The sequence below is a fragment of the Brienomyrus brachyistius genome, chromosome 8 (genome assembly GCF_023856365.1).
Source record: "Brienomyrus brachyistius isolate T26 chromosome 8, BBRACH_0.4, whole genome shotgun sequence".
Classification (NCBI taxonomy): domain Eukaryota; kingdom Metazoa; phylum Chordata; class Actinopteri; order Osteoglossiformes; family Mormyridae; genus Brienomyrus; species Brienomyrus brachyistius.
The window spans coordinates 12,932,086-12,952,978 of record NC_064540.1 but is presented as its reverse complement, the minus strand read 5'-3'; the positions used below and the strand labels follow the sequence as shown (position 1 = coordinate 12,952,978).

Sequence of the window (20,893 nt, the reverse complement as noted above, 5' to 3'; positions counted from 1 at the left end):
GAGCAGGCAGGACACATGCTTAGATTCTACATGAAGGTTTTGTGGTAGATAAACCAGCCGTCTTGATGTACACATGAAGAGGGAGAAACAAAACTGAGTGAAAAAACAGGATAGACAGGCTGGACCAAACCAGATGGAAGCATTGGAATGGGAAGCTTATTATGAATAATTCAAGGGACCAATTAACTCTCCAAATAATTAACTTTTGCTTTTTCTGTTCACTATTTTGGGCCCTGTAATGCAAGTTGTGTATGCTTTGAATGCCTAATCAGAGGCTGCTGTCAAGAACTGTAATCACAATAATAGATGCCATTGCATGACAACAGATGTAAGCCAGCATTACCCCATGTGATTCTGTGAAAGGATTTAATGACTTATTGGCTACTGAAAATGCAGAGTTATTGGATAACACTTGACTAGATATGTATATTCGAAAAGGATTAAAATGTATTTTCCTTTAATCCATCATTGGAAAAATATCAGGTACATTTTAAATGTGTCATTATGTTGAAAACTATACAAACAATATTTTATATGTTTTGATAAAACTATATATTATATATATATATATATATATATATATATATATATATATATATATATATATATATACATATATCACCTTTGTCACGTGTTCATTATTCCAAGACCAATATTTTACCTTATGGCTCAGATTCTCTAAGATTTATGGTATAGAGGCTAAAGTAAAACTAGTTCAGATTTTATTTGTCTTATATGCAACAAATTCAACCTCAACAAACCAAAAATCAGCTTGAGTCATCTATCAGTCATGATATTTCACGTCCAGATGTATCAAAGCACTGAGCTCCATTATGTTTTTTCCCCCAAAAAATATCACACACTTAGTAAGAATTAGAAATGCAAATTCAAGGCTTGTCTTTCAACTGTGGGTGAAAACCGATGTGACATGAAGAGAGATTGAAATTCCACACACACATAGGGTGGGAGATGGAGGTTTGATACATTTGGACATGAATTGTCTGGACTGATAGATGACTCAAACTGTTTATATGGTTTGTTGAGGTTGGATTGGTTGCATAAGAACTACAAATCTATAATCAAATATATCAAGCTTCAATAATTGTCTTTGTAGCTTAAAATGTATATTATGAAAGCAGAATTTTTTTGGGAAAAAAAACTTTTCTTCAGTTCCATCCAGATATGGTTAGGTAAACTGCTATCTCCGATACAGTGTGAGTGAACTGGCACCCTGTGATGGACTGGCCTCCTGTCCAAGGTGCCCTTTGGTTTGTGCGCTGGGCCTCCTGAGGTAGCACACTACCCAGGTAATGGAATAATTCACCCATTTTCTGTTCCTGCTTGTTATTAAGGGTCAGGGGTCTGCAGTCTATCCAGGAAGCTATGGGCACAAGACACGGTATAACCCAGGACAGGGCACCAACCCATCACAGGGCACACACATCATTCACATCTGCACACAGTTTTGTGACTTCAATTCACCTTAGCATGATTTTGGACTGTGAGGGGAAAAAAGGGAGGAAGCCCCATGATGACACAGTAAGAACATGTAATCCCCACACACACAGAGCCAGAGGGCAAACCATGGTCCTAGAGGTTTGAGGCAATAGTGTGAACTATTGTACCACTGTGCTGGCAATGTAAGAATATCAAAGGCAAATCCACACTGTATCTGGAACAACTTTTGAAAGAACTTCAATTTCAGATTAAAAAACACACACACACATTTTTACAAAATACAATGGCAATTTATTCAAAAAAGAAAACAGAACAGTAATTTATTTTACATGGTGTATTGCTCGCTGAATACCCCTAATGAAATCTGTTGTATATATGGAAGTGATTATAAACTTCTAAGCTGAATGAATGAGTACTTGCCATTATAGTTATAATATTAATAACTCTGTTTTATTAACTATCTTCTGTTTTTTTCAGCTTGTTACATGTTAATATGTTTTAACACATCCAACAGAAATTCAACTGAACTTGGGACAATACAAAACAATTTAGTTTCATGAAAGTCTTGGTTACCTATTCTTCCGGAAAAAAAAAGAATGGAGTATACAATAATAATGTTTTAGTATTACATGTGTATATCCAGGTGAAAAATAAGCTCACAACATTTTATGCAACATATCTTAGAAATGACACACATTAAAAGCATTGTATAATGTTTGTATAAAACTGCTACTTTAACTGCACACAGGATTGTTGAAATCAAAAGTGAATTATACATGTAGCCATGAATTAGCAAAAATGATGATATGTGAGTTCATGTCAAGTTTATGTACAATACAGTATAAGGAAGAATCAATCCTTTTTTTTCAGAACAAGAATAATATTCACCGAACATTTCTAAGTAGATACGGACCAATTAAATGTAACGTTTTAAAATGTCAACATTTTAATTATTAACTTCTTTCTAGTATTATGTTAAAGTGATGTATGTTTTTCTGATGAATTGCTACTCTCATTCTAGCAGGATATTTTTGGAGTGCTTTGTACACTTGTTCCTGGGGGAATGTCCTACCTAGTTCTTCAGTGGTGGAATAACTTCAAATGACATCAAATCCACTGCACTTTCCCAACATAGCTTCTATTTGCTGATTTCAGCATCTTATACAAATTTTCTTGAGCAACCAAAGTGTCACTGTTTTATTAGTCAGATTTACTTTTAATTCATTTTAATTGAATGTTCATTTATTGTGACTTACCTTAAATAGATCTGTCAAACCTGCTAACCCACTATAATGACAAAAATAATTTCATCTGAAAAATATGGTGACAAAAACAAGAAAATTAAATTTAGCCATGCTAGCTGTTTTGAATATTGTCTGTTTTTATATATACAAGCAGATGATTGCTTGTCTACTTTGTACTTAATGTATTTTATTATAATTTATCATTTTAGTTGTAAGGCGAAGTCATCTAAAAACTTAGGGTAAATATTAAGAAAAAAATAATAATAACTAATTTATTTCAAGAATACAGTCCATTTCAGTTGGGCCTATGGATATAATACTTAATGGCTTTTTTGAGGGAGTGTCTTGTTTGTTGCAAAATCTAAACAGCATGTGACCAACAGTTGCCCACTTTGCCCAACTACAAGTACTGCTCTCCTTTGTCTGGTGGAGAACTTTTTACATTTGGTCTGCAATTTAAAAAAAGAGAAAAAAAACATGTTTAAGTAAATGCACAATTATATTTTCAGAAAATCATAAAACAAAAGGAAATACTGATTTAATCATTCACACTGTAGGAATCGCAATGCTAGAAATAAAATCATTACATAATTCTTAAACATTATACTGACAATTTTTGGAGTTAGGTCTACACAATGTATACAGTAAATCAATATATTCAGTTAACATGCCTCTTCCAACAAGTTTACAGAGAGGTGAATAAATGACGGAGATTGCAATCTTGAGGATGAGGGGAAGCGGGAATTTTAATTTGAACTTTAAAACCAGCTGCTTATAAATTACATATATTTATACTGTATTGCATATACTAAAAAAAGTGTAATATGGGTCCAAATTTTGAAGCTAAGTGGGATCAAGGAAAAGGAAACAGTGAGTAGAACTTGGATAATCTTCGAATAAAGGCAGGGGTGGTCAGTCAGGGAAACTAGTTTCACTCAACAATTCAGCCCTGAATTAGAAAGAGAAAACAGTCAGAAAACAGAATTAGACAAGAAGGGATACATATATAGACTTTCTTTTGATTTGTGCTTTCAGTGGTAGTTTACTAGTAGAAGCAAATGGACAAGAGAAAAAGACTAAAATATTTAAAAATTAATTGTTAAAAGTTAATTTCACCTAGTCAGCTGTCATGAAGAACACAGTCTGAAAGTGTAACTTTATAGCTGATCAAATTTAGCTTCCGCTTTTGTTAATCATTTAAAATGGTTGTGATGCAGTGTTGAAAGGCTGGTTTTGTTATATGCGATACATTGATCAGCATTGTATAAAACATAAATGCCAATGAACATGCCATGAACATGCCAAAAGAGAGAGATTTTTATTTCAAAGCTGAGTTACTCCTGCTCATATAGAATTATATAAATTTTAAAAGAACACAACATAAATTCTTTGAAATTTTCTCCAAGTAGTTTATGTATTTTTAAAATTCCGTTTTCAATACATTTTACATGCATAAAAACATACTGATCAAAGGCCTTTGTTGCTGTCTTGAGGGAATCTGTACATATAGTTCCAAAAATATATCCTACATGGACATGTGTCATCAGTATATTTTACCTTCACAAAAAAAAAAGCTTAAGCTATATCAAACAGTAAAATAGTCCACTTTGAATCAAGCAAATAAGCCTTATATATTTCCATTATATTTGTTTCTATATATTTGTTTGACATAACACAGCTGTAAATCTATAATCCTTTCTTTCATAATCACATTTCTCTGATGTTGATGTGTTATCAGTTGTGCAGTGTTGAAAGTGTTTTAAATCAATAAAATCATGATAATAGCAATAAAAATATTATCCTTTAAAATGAGGATTCGTCAATAGCCATCACATTCAGTACATTATATTGATATGGAGTAAATATTCCAAATTGTGAGAGACATTTATGCTTTGTTCACGTTGCACCTTACACACTCGACAGATTATCCCATTTTTTTCCCCCTTTGTTCCCACGCATGATTGGCTTTTGTCAGCCGTAATTCATTGCATGTGACTTCTACCCACTCTTTGCTTCCTGGTCCCTTTCTGTTTTATGATTTAATGTTCGTTTTTGTTTTTAATTGATAGTCTTATAAATTTTTTTTTACTTTATTTCATAAGCAAATTACTCCTTATATGAAGATACATTTTATTTGATGTGTCTTTATTTCTGTAATGTGTTTCGATCAATCTAATAATCTTGCCACAAAATTGCTTGACATTGTGGCCAAGTTAATATATTCCAAAATTTTAATTAGATAGAAATGTTTCATTTTTCTATTATGTTATATAGTGTTCCATTTAAAACATTACAGTTAAGACTGTTATATAATTATATGCTTGATATGTAAACATAAATATTTTAGCTAACAGAATTTATAGTCTACTTTTGCTTTTATTAATTAAAATATGAAAAGCCTTAGTAGCTTTTATTTACCTCAAAAGTTTTACTTTATTTAAGCTGAATGTTTTCATAAAATTCTAAAAATATGAAGTTAGAAAAAGAAAATTATTTTTGCATCTCTGTAAACTGCATAATAAAAATATATAAAATTTCATCTGAATCTGCACTCATGTTTGGAGGGATGTTACATAAGTTTACTTTGAAATCACCTGAATCTCATCTCCTAAGATTTATTTACTTGCATACTATATGGATGTTAGTGCGTCTGCGTGTGCAAAAGACTGCAGAATGCAGGGGAGGATGGGGGGAGCAGTTAAAAATAAGTCATAATCATGCTGCAAGTGAGGAGCCCCTTGGCTGAAACTACTAGAGAGGTGTTACACATACTCCCTGGCTGTGGAGGGCTGTGATTGTCGGTAATACTGCTGCCCTCTTCTCTCCTCATTAGGACAAGAGCAGCACAGGAAGGACCCCCCTAACATGGTCAGGCTGGCTGCCGCCCAGCCAACAAAAAGCGCAGAACCAAACTCATACCTGCAACACAACACAAGATGATTTATTTATTAGTTTGTTTGTTTAAAAAACTAAATAAAAAAAAACTCAATAAAAAAAATGTATATAATAAAAGTATGCAACTTGTGTCTTAGACGGTTTTTAGCATTGTAGTTCATGTTATCACATATATTTCAAAAAGTTTATTAAGTTTGGAACAGGCTCAATTACTACACTAATAATTTTAAAACAAATAATACTATTAGTATTAGATGAATGTACTGATGCATTTGAATTACCTGGCATTTACAGGTGTGTTGGGATTAAAAAACTGATGGGACACTTGTGTAGCATACCAGGATACTGACACCAGTGTACACAGCCCTGGAAAGAAAACAAGCACATTCATTTTAAGACGTAATGTAAGGATCAGGCCTCCATATTCAGGGATTTGGGGGGATATGTGCAGCGTCTTCATTTGATTGCCTTTAGCAAGTAGGCCTAAATCAAAGCTACAGGCCTAAAAGTTATTTTGTAAATTTGTATCATGTAAATTTAAGGACTGTATTTTTCATTCAAAAAATAAGACACAAATGATCCATTGAATCATAAAAAACATCTTACAAGAACCCATTTCAGTTAAAATGATCTGTTTAGCTTGGTGTGCTGTTCACCAATAGAAAATCATCATTTCCAGTAAACCCTTTAGAATTCAACCAAAGGTATAATGTACAAGATTTGCTAGGCAATAAAAGAAGATAATAATGAGTGTGTGGTATGTGTGGAGAGCTCACCGGCGAGCAGGAAGAGCACCCCGCCGGAGACAGCGATGCGGCTCTTGGTCAGCGGGTTGTTGTCTCCAACTCTGGTGCACTTCATTCCTACCACACTGACGATGATGGCGATGAACCCCATCAGAACAGAAACTACCATCAGAGCCCGGCATGTCTGGATATGCACTGCAAAGCAAGGAGATGGGTGCAGTTGGAGGAAATCAGTAAGAAATCCGAATGAATGTGCAGAAAAAATTCCATTTTATAAATGTAATTTTAGGAATCATGTACAAAGGATTAATAGGTGTGTGTGCGTGTGTGTGTGTGTGTGTGTGTGTGTATGTGTATTATGTCCCCCACAATGTGATAAAAACCTGTTATTTTGATGTGGGGACTATTTTTCAGGTCCCCGCAAAGATCTGTAAATGTAATCAAAAAACAAAAAATGCAGAAAGTCTCATATTTTGGTTAAGCTTAGGGCTTCATAGGGCTTAAGGTCGTCATGTTGGGATTAGAGTTTTCCACATAGAAATGTATGAGTCAACATAATATAATTACAAAACTCTGTGTGTATGTGTGTGTGTGTATGTGTGTAAAGTTTGCAAGAAATTTGCACAATCACCCGTAATCCACACCCTGATACAAGACTGGTAGTGCCTGGATCAAAAGAACGACATGTAAGTAATAAAGCAATAAGGTGTTCATTGTGCCCACTCCCTTAACTGGACATTGTTCATTGTGAATGTCCCTCTCGCTGGTTTAGCATTTCCCTATGACTGTGACTCATTCATACTTCATTCTGATTCTTTATTCAGAGCTTCTACTGTAAGTTTCTATGGGGCTCTTTCTTGCTTTCTAATGTAATGTGTGAAAAATGTTCAAGACTAACATTGGATGATGAAAGGTCTTGTAGCAGATGTCACAATAAACAAAAACTACTGAGAATATGGCCATAGAAATGGATCAGAAGACGCATAAGGGTTATATAGGTTTCTGTATTTAGATTTAATGATTGGATTATTATATTCATCTAATAAGGAAATGTTACTGCCACTCCAATAAATTACTGTTCTTGTGAAGCGGGACTTACTGCAAAATCAAAAGTTATGCTCTGACAAGACTGCATGTATACTGCAAATTATACATGTTATATATAATTACACAATTAAAGACATAGCTCGGATTGAAAACAACAGATTTAGTGGTTCTGTGTGTAACGCATCAGTTAGGAGTATTGATAGTAAAACTCCAATATGGTGGATAAACAGGTATGGTCCCATCACCAAATCACCAGTTGTAAAAACAGATTTCCTATCCTTCTGTTCACACTGTAAAGTTTGTGATACCAATTCTTCTAATCAGTAGAAATTTAAAGCTTTAGATTTATTAAACTGGGTTTGTTTCACTTTCTGTCTCATAATTGGCAAGTCATTAATAACATTTATCGTCTATCCATCCATCTTCTGTAACTGGTTGCCGTATTCAGGGTTGTCGGGGGTCCGGAGCCTATCCCAGAGGCTACGAGTGCAAGGCAGGGAACAACCTAGGATGGCACACTCACACACCATTCACTCACTTATCAGTCATGGTTTGATTAAATTTAATTTGCCATTTTTATATAATTTCCATTTATGCTTTATGTATGGCCTTCATGTAATGTCTCATTATTGTTTACAGTAGTACAGAGAAAATATGATATATAGCATCATTAAACTCATTTTATACATACACAATAAATGAGGGGAAAATCAATTCAATTTGCATTAGACACATCACAGAAAATGTAGAAACAATACCAAGGAAAGTATGTAAAATCGTGCATGACGTCTGGAAGTATATATAAATATATAAACATAGGATAAACTTCTATGGTGAAAATAAAAACTTTAAAATCACTCTAAAACATCTATAGATAACTATATTATAAAAATGCAATTAGGAAAGATTATCATCAAGCTGTATGTCCCTGTTCCTACTTATAAAAAAAAAAACACATTTAGCTACTAACTTACTATAGGCTATGTAAAAATCGAACACACAAACAATGTTTTCATAAGATGCGGGGAAACAGATTTCACATTGTGAAAATGACTTTGGCGACTGGCCCAGCACTGGGCTTTTCTTCTCATAACAACTGCTTCTTATTAGAGGAACAATAAGCTGCATTTATTACACTGATAACTAATAGGATTGAATCCTTGAAACATGCCCTGCAATAATATTTTTAAAATAATTTTTAAATCATAAATTGAAAAGATTATAACAGATCTGACATTTTTTAACAAATGAATTTTAAGCATTAACAAAGCAAATCTTAAAGTATTAATTACATAAGACAGTGTCTCTAGAATTAACTTTGTGATCTCAAAATATACCCAAGAATGTCCTTATGCTGACAGTCTCTGTACTTTGTTTCACAGCATTAGTTTCTTTGTAACGAAATAAAATTAATGTAATTAACTGCTGGTAACTCGTACCCAACAGCCGAAAACCAAAAGAGCAAATTCATGAATCATTCATTTAATTATAAAGAACTTTATTCTGTAGGCCTACTATACATAATGTAATGTATAATAAATATTTTATTGTTTTAGTGCAATAAATTTGAATACATATTGTATACTTATATGCCATAACATTTGCAAATTGAGAAAAATAAATGCAAAGGTTGTTTGTTTGAATGGATAGTGCTGCATATTGACGTAGTAACAAAGCCACGAAGATTAAAGTATAGCCAGGTTCTGCAATACATTTCCTGATTTAACTTAGATGTGACAGAATACTATGTAGGTTTCAATATGTTTAAGGAACTGTATTTATAATAAAAAGTTTAAGGTTTAACCCTAAAGAGGAATGCCTGTTGATATTACGTTGAGAATGAGCAGCAACATTTTTTCCAGTGCATATCCAGCTATACAACCCAAGTTACATTCGATATAGACATGTTTGACAAGAGAACAAATCTGTATGAAAGCTGAAAGACCCAGGAAGACTAGGGTCCCACTTAAACTCACCATCTAATGACAACATTGAATCGAAGACTTTGCACTGCACCTGCCCAGTGCTCTGGGAAGCACAGGACATCCAAAGGCCTTCATATAGCCCAACTGCTGTAATAATGGCATCCCCAGCATAAGATGATTGCTTCCATTGTGGCAGCGCTGTGGTTGAGATGATGCCAATCCACCCTCCAAGTGCTAAGAAGTACCCCAAAAGCTGGAATCCAGAATTAGCCATTTCTAAACAGATGTGAGTAGAGGATTTTTGAGCTTGTATTCCTTTTTCGTTAGGAAAGTCCACCGAGATCTCCTAAGAAATCCCCTCAAACAGAGATAATAAAGTTCACCCTTTGCTGGTACAACAGAAAATGTTTCTTCACCTCCAAAGCCGGACTTGCCGTCTTATACTTCCTTTTAAAAATCAAACAGCAAACTGTAACCACAGCTGGAAGATCATGTGCGCTATTTCTCCTTCTGTTGCCTGTTTAGTCAACTGCAAGTTCTTTGTTTTGCTCGTGTCCACAGCCCACTCTGTCATTTGGAGATTGTCTTTCCTTCCCAGTGATTCAAAAGCTTGGAGGGAGGAGGGTGATCCCTCATTGACAGTTACGCTAGGCTCGGTCAGAGGCTTCTGTGTTGCTTTTAAACAGTCTGTACCTGGATGCTGCTTTGAGATTCAGAAAAAATACTTCAGAGACTAGAACGGCCGTCAGGGCTCAGAAGCGAGCTCACTGGAGACTGCATAGTGTTCTTGTCACACTCTGGTGGGTTTGGATGGTGGTCAAGGGGTTGAACTGCAATAAAAACTTTGGAACAAAAAAGCTTTGACAGACTCAACTGCAGAATGTGAAAGGGGCGTAAACCAGGCCGCTGATTGGCTGGTAGGAAAGCAAAAGCTACGCCCACTGAGAGAATTCCAGGCATTCAAATAATTAGGTACTCAGAGTGGTAAGATCACTAGTGAAGTCATTTCCCAAACAAACAGAGCCTATTACATTTTGCTCTAATTACTTTACAGCCGAATACAAATAAATTTAGCCTCATGAATACAAAACCATTTAAATATCCTGACAGTAGCATCAAATGTAGTTGAATGTTGTCTATCAAAAAGCACAAGGAATCTGGGAGGTGAACATCAGACCCATGACCCTTAAAAAAAAAAAAAGTTTCAGTGTAGCAAAAAGTTAAACCTAAGTGAATGTCTTGAGATATAATATGCTGGTGTTTGTTAAATAAGCCACTGAGGCACATAGTTCACTATACCATGCTGTTAATGACAGCTTTCTGTGTCACAACACAGACTCAAAAGCATTCACTTAAAATAAATTTATTGGCTTCCACACCCAAACAGAGCACTTTGAGCTGAGCTATTCATCCACAGTGCCTGGTTTTCTGCCCATTGGTTCCTGAAACCATGAGACAACATACCGCAGGAAATAAGCAGCCAATGGAACTGGGGCAGCTAAATGGACAGGCAGCTCCAGAACAAGGTGCACAAAAGCCAAACAAGTGCAAAGGGACAGCAACCAGAACACAGGAACATGAAAATGGGGCTGAAACACAAAAACAGGATAACCACAACAGACCTAAAAAGAAGGCGTCAGTTGCCTGGCACACCAGCTGCAGTACTCTGGTTAATCAGGACCACAAACACAAAAACAAAACGATGGCACATGGAACCGCAAAGCTGCTAACAATGCCAGCAACCCTGTCCAAAACCCTGAAATAAAACAAGCAAATGAAACCCAGCCCCACCATTTAAGAAGTTATACTCTGAACCAAAACAAGCTGAAACTTACATTTAACGACCGGCAAAAACTAAGAAGGGAGCAATGCTCACTGTCCCATTTAAATAAGTTTCATGCACATATAGAACACATAAACCTAGCTCAGTTACCTGATTGGAAATGTATAAAATCAGTTTAACGATGCTACCTGATTGCAAATGCAGCACAAGTGTGATAGTTTACGGCATGTCCATTTGTGATTTTGTTTATGACAAGACGACTACTGGCCACACCCAATTTTCAATGAAAAGTCCATTTCCATTGTTAAATCCCCAGACCTCAGAGAGTCTGAATCTCTACCTTTTTACCCTAAAATACTCTATGATAAGTTTCATTACATAAATGTATTATTCAACTGAATTATTTCCAAAAATATTTTCCATCTGCAAAGCAGCCTCCCCCCCTTCATAGTTTACATTTGAATTGAATTCACAGGACTGTGTACACCGAATGAGCCCTTGGTCACAAAGCCCCTTTGCTCTTAGATGGATTAAAATGCCATAGGGGTTATGCTATGTGCCTTAACAAATCTGTGCAAGTGCATTGAGGAAAAACATTGAGGCTTCAGGATGGCTGCACCAACTCAACCTAAGTGAATTATCAGGTCATTTCTGTCAGGTAATTTTAATACAATTATAGAATTGTTTTAACATACACTTTTTATTTTTTAATAACTTTATTGAATTTTGTTTTATAATTTTTTACTTTCTTTTAATTATTTAACTGGAATCTTAACAATGTGATAATTAAAACAAGCTGAAAGTAGCAATGTAATTAACAAGACTCAATATTAAGCTGAGCTTAAAAGTCAGCTGACATGATCAAAGACAAGTTTTCAGCTAACAAGACAAGACTGAAATGCATGGACAAGACCTCCCAGAGACTCCCTATGTGTTCAGACATGGGAAAGGCTTTTGTTTCCAGTCCTTGTACTACCTTATTAGCGTCCAGTAATTAGCCACCATTCTCCATTTGAAGATGTAGGCCCAAGGCATCCCAGACCATTCTCCATCAGAATGATTCAAATACAGTGTGCACATTAAGGATTTGTGTTACTGTCGTTTCCAAGACATCAGAGTACCCTTGACAGCTACATCTGCTGAAAGGGCATAAGGGAGGCACTTATTTGTTGTCTGGGCTGGGTGGCTCCATTGTGGACATAATGTGGGGTCCCACCAAAGGAATGTTGATCTGGAATAGGAAAAATAGGCCATGTTTTCTAGAGCATTGTACACCTGGTTCCAGTGAAGGGCTGCTGTCTGTGGAGAATAAGTCAACATCGGCAACATAAACATGACTCTAAAAGGAGACTCCTGTAAAAGCACAGATCAGGGGCGAATAGTGAAAATGGGCACAATGATTGAAAATGTGCAAAAAAAACAAACATCCCTTAACTGCTATGTTATGAATAGGTGCCAAAGCACCCTGTGAAGAACATTTCCTATCCTATTTCATGTTCACTGTATATTTAGTTTTTGTCTACTAACATCATCATTAACTGTATTAAAACAGGCAGATAAAGCCCAACAAATCCTTTTTCATTGGTAATACATTTTACTGTGTCTGTTTGCCGTAACACATGCTAAAAATGAAACTACTTAAGATATGTGCAAGTTATTGCTACTTTTTTCCCATTAAAACTGCAAGCCTGACCCAATCTATGCATACATGAATCATTTGATTTTGAATCATCTACTTTAATTGCTGTCATTTTGGCTGACCACAAGTAACAGACCATGGTATAGAGGAATTCTTTTTCTTTTTGTAGTAATTAAACAAATAGAAGTTTATGTTTTAATGACTTACTTGTCGTTTTGGTTCAGTGACATTCAGAATCTTTTGGTATAATGGGCAGGATTTAACAGTACCCCATCCCAAAGTGTGTCCTCTAGGCACGGAGGACGAATGGGGGGAGGACCAAAGGGACCAAACACAAGGGTGGATATACAAGGCTAGGGACAGATAGGACACCGGACAGAACAGAGCATGGCAGGACTGACAGGGTAGCCGGAACAGACACCACACAAAACCAGAGGGGCTGAACCACTGGACAAGACAGGAGTGGACACACGGCACAACATTGGATACTGAACAGGCAGGGGCTGGATCAGGAAACAAAAGGACGACAGGAAAAACCAACATTGAACAGGGCCACCAGACAAAACAGACCAAACATGAGACGGAACCAGGCACCAGGGACAATGGACCAGGGACCACAGGGACAAACGCCAGACGTCAACCAGAGTCCAAGGACTGTTGCATAATCAAATGGATGTTTGATTTTGGTGAAAGAAAGTTCTGTCAAATCTCCTCAAATCAACATCATGATTAATGTTTTACCTTGATTTCGATTAATGAGCAATTATTTTGTGGGGATTTTTTGCCCTCATATTTCATTGATATGGTTAGTACTGTAAATATGCTCTTCTATTAAAGCTGGGATATTTTCTCTATAGACAGACTGTTTATCTTTATGATGTTAAAGTAACTGAAGGAAACACACAGATGAACCATTTATGGTTATTTATTGAATATTTCGAACTGAAATCCCAGCACAAATTGCTTGAAATGAAAACGTATCATGGAAAAGGTCACATTTCAGTTTTAATCCCCAAAAACAGTAGAAAACAAATAGCTTGCATTTCTTGCAAATAATAACAAAAAATGTTTATAGTGATCATGTCTATCTGGGTGAAATTGATCATTATAAGCAGATGATCATTATAATCGATTTTTTTCCCCCTTTTTCTTTATGTCTCAGGCAGATTACCATCTAATTGACATTTGTATATTTATCTCATGTATATAAGGGAATAAGACATACAGCATTGCTACTTACTGAATTTCATTGACTCTCAAAATAAAGTACAGCTGTTTAAAAAGCTTTTCAAATTATAGTACTGCACAAATTAAATTACTGAACTCTGTATAATTCAAAAATGCTATAATACAGTACAGTACTGTACAAAAAATATAGCTTAATGTAGTTTTGCTGATGTATATCAGTGACTCGTTTTAGCAGCTTATCAGTTTTCTGTGCACACGGCATTGGCCTCAGGAAGCTAACCAGAAGCAGACCAGTTACCGCAAGGCAAAGTAGGCAAGTAAAAAAAGAATTACCGTCACTTTCATTTTTTCCTTGTGTTATGTATAACACCCAAAATGAACACTATAAGCAAACTACTTGATTACTATAACCAAATAAAAAAAAAATAGTACAGTAAAATCCACGTATAACAGACTTCAAGGGACCTGGCAACACAGTCCGTTATATCCAGAGTTGCTGTATGCCCAGAACACAACTACAGGACACCATTTACTCATGCCACACCCTAGCAGACACACTTGTGGTATAGATTATTGTACATGTAGTAATCCAACTTTACCTGAGCAGATGCGTGACTATTAATTATCCCGACTACGTATCTGCGCTGGATATCACCAGCACGCTACGTGCCTTGTAGGCGGAGCCTGCATGTCCATTATAGCCGAACAAAACTACAGCCAAAAGTGGCCCTGGGGGGCAAATTGTTTGTCCCTTATAAGCAAAATTCCATTACATGCAAGTCCGCTATATCCAATGCTTTTTCTGCATGTTCTTAAAGGCACACAGCCGGGACCAGCAGACCTTGTCCCTTGTAGACAATATTCCGTTATAAGCGAGTCCACAATAATGGGATTTTACTGTATTTGTAAATCAAAAAACAAAGGAAATGATCAAAGACTTCCAGAAACAGCCACCTACTCATCTACCACTGAAACTGAATGGCTCATTCCTATTGCATGTACATGTTCCTGGCTGAAAGTGAAATATGATTCTGATTTTAATATCGCTGAAGTTAAGCTGATGTGAAGTACTATACTCACAAAAATTACAAATACTGTATTTCACTGTAACCTCTTTTAAGATACATTTTCAAGTTAGTGAGAATGTAGTGTATCAACATGTCATAATAAGCAATTAAGAATGGGCAAATATTGTTAAGTGCTCCAAATCTGTCAGATTGGGAGGACACAGATTTTTGATTGGATTTAGGTCTCGGTTCTGGCTGGGTTATTCCAAAACTTGAATTTTCTTCTGGGAAATCCATTTTTTGTTGATTTGGGTGTATGGTTGGGGTCCTTGTCATGCTGAAAGTTGAAATTCATCTTCAGCTTTCTAGCAGACACCTGAAGGTTTTGGGCCAAAATTGAGTGGTATTTGGTACCGTTTATTAATTCTCTTCAACTTGACTAAAGCCCCAGTTCCAGCTGAAGAAAAACAGTCCCAAACATGATGCTGCCACCACCATGATTCACTGTGGGTATGGTGGTCTTTTGGTGATGTGCAGTGTTGTGTTTGTACCAATTCTACCTTTTGGAATTGTGGCCAAAAAGTTCTAACTTGCGTTCATCAGACCATAACACATTTTCCCACTTTTCAGAGACTTTATGTATTATTTTTTTTGCAAAATTTAGCTGGGCCAGGATAGGCCCCACCCCAGACATATGGAGAATACAGGAGATTGTCACAACCAGTACTAGCCAGAAATTCCTGCAGTTCCTTCAGTGTTGCTGTAGGCCTCTTGGCAACCTCCCTTACCATTTTCTCCACTTCCTGAAGACTGTCTTCATTGTGGTCCATGGTACATCTAAAGCTGTGGAAAATTTTTGATACCCTTCTACTGACTAATACCTTTCAACAACAAGAACCCTTTCATGCTTTGCAAGTTCTCTGCCTTTGCTATAGCATGCAATGGAGTGAATTTTCATAAAAAGGTCACCTTTGTCAAGATCAAAAGGTGCGTCAACAAAGTATTATGGTAAGGTGTGCACACTTATGCAACCAGTTTATTGTTTGTTTTTTATATTTTCCCCCTAACAGATTTGTTTGTTTTTTCCCCCTAAATTGATTTGTACAGGATATAGGTCACATTACAGTTGAAAAAAGTTTTGAAATGATTTATCGTGAAATTTTACGATAAATGAAAAATGGCTATAATTTCTGACAGCTTATTTTAATACCTTTGTTAAACCCCATAAATTAAAGCTGAAAATCTATACTTCCCTCATATCTCAATTACTTAATTTCAAATATATTGTGGTTATATACAGAGAGAAAATTACAAAGATTGCAAAGAGTGTCCAAATACTTATGGATCTAACTGTAAGTAAGTAATTACCTATGGATCTCTTGTATCAACTGGGAGGAATTTTGGTTTAACTCCTCCACACTGAATTGCTTCAAATGTGTGATGTGTGAGGGCTTTCTTCCATGTACAGCTCACTTGATGTCCCTCCACCTCATTTCAATTGGATATATGCAAGCGAGGGAGGACTACTGAGGGCAGGCAAGTGGGTCTCTGATAGGGGCTCAAACCTCAGCTTGTGCTACATAGACAATGTCAGTGTTTTCTCATTGTTGTAGTTTGAGCATGAGGACAGCCTGCTGTTGTCTTCCTGCATGCAGTAAGCCACTCCAGGGGTTTAACTAGTGGTATGGATTTCATGGTATCTGCCAGTGAAGTTTATCTCATTCTTTACTATTGTGGAAAAGGAAACATATGAGAGGTCAAAAATCAGTGTGAAGGATTCCCCCTTTTTAGGAACATGCGAAGATTAGATTAGGAATGAAAGAAAGAGTATACAAACAAAAATCACAGAAAGCTTCCAACATAAATATATAAATCATAACAATTGACTACAAGTTTAAATGTCATTCACTGATATTTGTCAAAGCTTCTCTCTAGTCTTCCTGCTCAAAAGAAACAGATCTATAATTAGAAACTAAAGCATTCCATCCTAATTATAAGCTACACATAAAGGAAACACAACATACATTTAAGGATACCCTTTTGGCCTGTAAATTGCCAAACCAGAATTAAATTCTTCCTTAATTTACAGTCTTTATTGAACCTGACAATCCTTTCTGACAAAACTTCATGTTAAGGATGATACTTGATTGATATTCATAGGCCCAGTGTGTGAGCCTGTGCCCAATGTAGCCGCAGTTTCTTGTTCTTAGTTGACAGGAGAGGAGCCAAACACGATATCTGTTGTAGTTCCCCTTCCACCTCAAGGTTCGACATGTTGTGCATTCAGAGATGCTCTTCCACTTACCACTTTTGTAAGGTGTGGTTATTTCAGTTACCAGAACCTTCCTGTCACCTTGACCTAGTCTGGGCATTCTCTTCTGACCCCTTTTATGAACAAGGAACTTCTGCCCAGAGAATTGCCTGTCACTAGATGGTTTTTGGTTTTTTTGCGCCATTCTGTGTGAAAATCCCAGGAGATCACCAGTTTCTGAAATATTCAAACCACTCCATTTGGCACCAACAATCATGTCATGGTTGAAGTCACTTGCATCGCACATTCTCTTCATTTGGGGTGAACATTTAACTTTTACACCAAGGTGCTTCGGCATGATGAAGCATGTGTACAGCTGTTCCTAATTTATAGGATGAACTTTTCGCTTAGCAGCTCAGCCCATAACCGTAACCTAGGTGTCATCTTAGATGCAAGTCTCTCATTCAAATTGTATGTGTACAGTTAAGTAACCTTGCCAAACTACTACGATTCCTTACTATTCAACAGACTGAGATATTGATACATGCTTTTGTATATATTAGGTTAGACTACTGTAATGCTCTGTTATCTGGGAGCACACACTGTACGTTAAATACTTTGCAGCGTATTCAAAATGTAGCGGCTTGAATTGTCACTAGAAGCAGAAAGTTCGAAGATATAATCCCTGCTCTTTGTTCCCTGCACTGGCTTCCTGTTAGGTTCTGGACTGACTTCAAAGTTCTCCTGCCTACATACGAGGCACCTAAAGGTCTACCACCTGCGTACCTAACAGAAAACATTACTTTAGGTTTACAAGCTGTATCGTCCACTCAGAACACAGAACGCAGGTTCCCTTGTTGTTTCATAATTAAAAAAAGTAACAGTTGGCGGGAAAGCATTCCGCTACAGGTCCCCTATATTGTGGAATGGTTTGCCAGCCTATGTTTGAGATGCCGAATCAGTCTCAGACTGAAGACCTATTACTTCAGTTTAGCTTACCCGCAACTTAACATATAACACACCATAATTATTGCTGCTGCTGTACATGCCATTGTTATGTACTATGCTTGTCCATTAATGTATCAATGCATGTTCTAACCACCCATGCTCTCTATCTTTCTCCCCACGTGTCTGGAAGATACCCAGGATGGGCATCATCTGACCTGGAGTCCTGGTTCAGTCCCATGGAAGTCTATACCATGTATACCTTACTTTTAGCAAGCGAGCCCACTGTTTTCTTTTTTTATATATAATGTTAGTGTCCCCTGGGGGGTTGGGCAGCCAATTGACCTTAGACCCCCAGAGGTTTTTTTTTTCTCCCTACTTTGGAGTTTTTGGTTCGTTTCCTCGGTTGCCATCTGACTTTCTATTATTTCTTTGTCTTTCCATTTCTTTATGTTGTTGCACTTATCACAACACAACCATGTGTAAAGTGCCTGGGGCAACGCTGTTGTGAAAGGCGGTATATAAAAATAAATTAAATAGAATCTATCCTAGTCCACTCCTGCTTCCATAGTAAGCATTAACTTTCAGAAGAAAAATAAGAGGCATTCTAACAAAGTTGGTGGTATGAACACATAATGAATACATTTACTCTGTATCTTCCATATTCAAAGGCATCACACCAAAAGTCAAGTTTTGTCAGCCTGCTGCTTTATTTTCACAATTACCTTGTCAAATCAAAGTTCACAATTAATTTAGTGAGTCTGCAGCCTGCTGTGTCTTGCCTAATCCTGCCAAGTAAATAACTTGCTGGGTCTCCATGGAAACAAGTAATGGTTACTTTCATTTGCACCCAATGCAAGGAAGGAGTGAAAGAGCATGATGCAGCTTACACCACTGCACATTTAAAGCTACAGGCTTTTATAATAAAATCAACTTGTGTTTCTTTAGTCAAATTAGTCAACACTTTTTATCAGAGGTGGCAATTTCAGGGCCATTTACTTTCAACCAACCAGTTGAGCATAAAGAGTCACAGTCACAGAGGACTCAGCTGGTCGGTTGAAAGTAAATCTGGTCTGGATTTTTACTTTCTGGACCTGAAATTGCCACCTCTGCTTTTTATATTGAAACTTTATATGCCATAAAAGTGAAAATTAAAATCAGAAACATTAACATATATCCTATTTAATAAAAGTAAACTGAATATCAGCATATTTTCTGATCTTTAATTGGTTGCTTGATGATTTAGTGATTGTGGACCAGCTGTGTGCTTTGGTTCACAAAATTAAGAAGAGACCCCCAGGATGGTACGTTTATAAAACAGGAAAGCATATGAACTCAATGAAAGAGGTCTAATTCCAATGATTTCCTTGCATGAAACAGGCAAAAATAAACATACATAAGTGATTTTTTTCGAGTTCGGATATTGTCCCTTTGTTGAGGATATCCTTTTGACATTCAACACACTAGTCCAATGGTAAAGCCTTGGTATAGGCGAGTTGATATCTGTAAATTTCCCCCTGTATAAGCAATGGAGCCTACTAGATAACCCAGCATTGCATAAGCAGTTATGGAAAATGGATGGGTGAAACATTAACTTTCCAAGTCATTTGGAATGTATTCTGCTCTCTTTAAATAGGTCTTTTTTCAAAACCTAGCTGCCTAATAATGCAGGACCTTTGAAAGGAAGTCATTATAAAGCTATACAGGTACTATGTTCTAGGCATACTATTTGACTTTAACGTTGGCTACGAATGCATTGGAGTTAATTAATACGATAGTGTTGAATAAATAGAATTTTCTAATAAATAATTGCAATATATTTTCACTGGTGTTCTGCACAATTCCAGACTAAATTAATCTTACTAAGCCTTTGTTTTTCTTTCATTTATATAACTCAAGCAGACAAATTCATTTAGGAAACATATTAGTACAAAATATTCTAAATATACAAAAAAAAGAATACAAAATAAAATAATTTTATATTTGTCTACATATTTAAATACTAGTTTTCAACAAGGAACCTTGTGCTTAAATGGTGCATCAATATTTCAGACAGCCTTACTTAAAAACATATTTAAGTAAATTCAGCTTTAAATTGTGTTCCCTATGTAAATACATTTCCACCACACTGAATATCGAATGGCACTGATGATATTTCTGAACACCTCCTTGAAAATGTCAGCGGTTTGAAGCTGTTTGTGTTTATAAAAAATAAAACAACAACAAAGAAAAACAATTGTTCGCATGTACCAAGACTTCTTAAAGTGACAGTATGGGAGCAGAACTAGGTGACGTATGAGCTGGTAAATCTGCTCCTTTGCATTTTATGCCGTTTTCTAAAGAGTTAGCCCATAGCCCCATTTGGCTGTCACATTCTGCTCATTGCTGCGTCCTCCTACTCTATGACTGTAGGAGGACACAAAGAGAGGTTCTTTGTGTCACTAATACAAGGATACAGCCTATTCCATAACTCTGCAGCTGACCCGGCTTTGGTCCAGACTGCACCATTCAATTATAATTAACCTACTGTTTAAGGGAAAAAACAAGAGAATTGGTATTTGAGTTATATTATGTGTGAGTTTTACATTTTCTTATACAGATTTATTGGTTGTAATATCAAAATACTGTAGTTTGTAAAAGCTTTTTTTTTTTTAATTTATCACAAATAACAGAAATAGTCACACCTTGGTTAAACCACACAGACCATACAATATGAACATTGTAGAAACATACCATCCAAGGTGCCATCTGTTTGTGCATCCTGG

General features: G+C 36.2%; 1 protein-coding gene across 3 annotated transcripts; it reads right to left on the bottom strand.

The window, feature by feature from the left end:
* Nucleotides 1-1,732: 1,732 nt before the first annotated feature.
* Nucleotides 1,733-10,166, bottom strand: cldn19 (claudin 19). Of its 3 annotated transcripts, none has more exons than XM_049021665.1 (5): nucleotides 9,367-10,165; nucleotides 6,374-6,538; nucleotides 5,879-5,963; nucleotides 5,475-5,621; nucleotides 1,733-3,151 (listed from the first exon to the last, which is right to left on the bottom strand). In XM_049021665.1, the coding sequence occupies exons 1-5, from the start codon at nucleotides 9,587-9,589 to the stop codon at nucleotides 3,103-3,105; spliced, it is 669 nt and encodes a 222-aa protein (XP_048877622.1). In that variant the 5' UTR covers nucleotides 9,590-10,165; the 3' UTR covers nucleotides 1,733-3,102. The 3 variants fall into 3 exon arrangements, with proteins under 3 accessions (XP_048877622.1, XP_048877624.1, XP_048877623.1); XM_049021666.1 differs by lacking the exon at nucleotides 1,733-3,151 and adding an exon at nucleotides 3,183-3,651; XM_049021667.1 differs by lacking the exon at nucleotides 5,475-5,621 and having other exon boundaries at nucleotides 9,367-10,166.
* Between the last annotated feature and the right edge of the window lie 10,727 nt (nucleotides 10,167-20,893).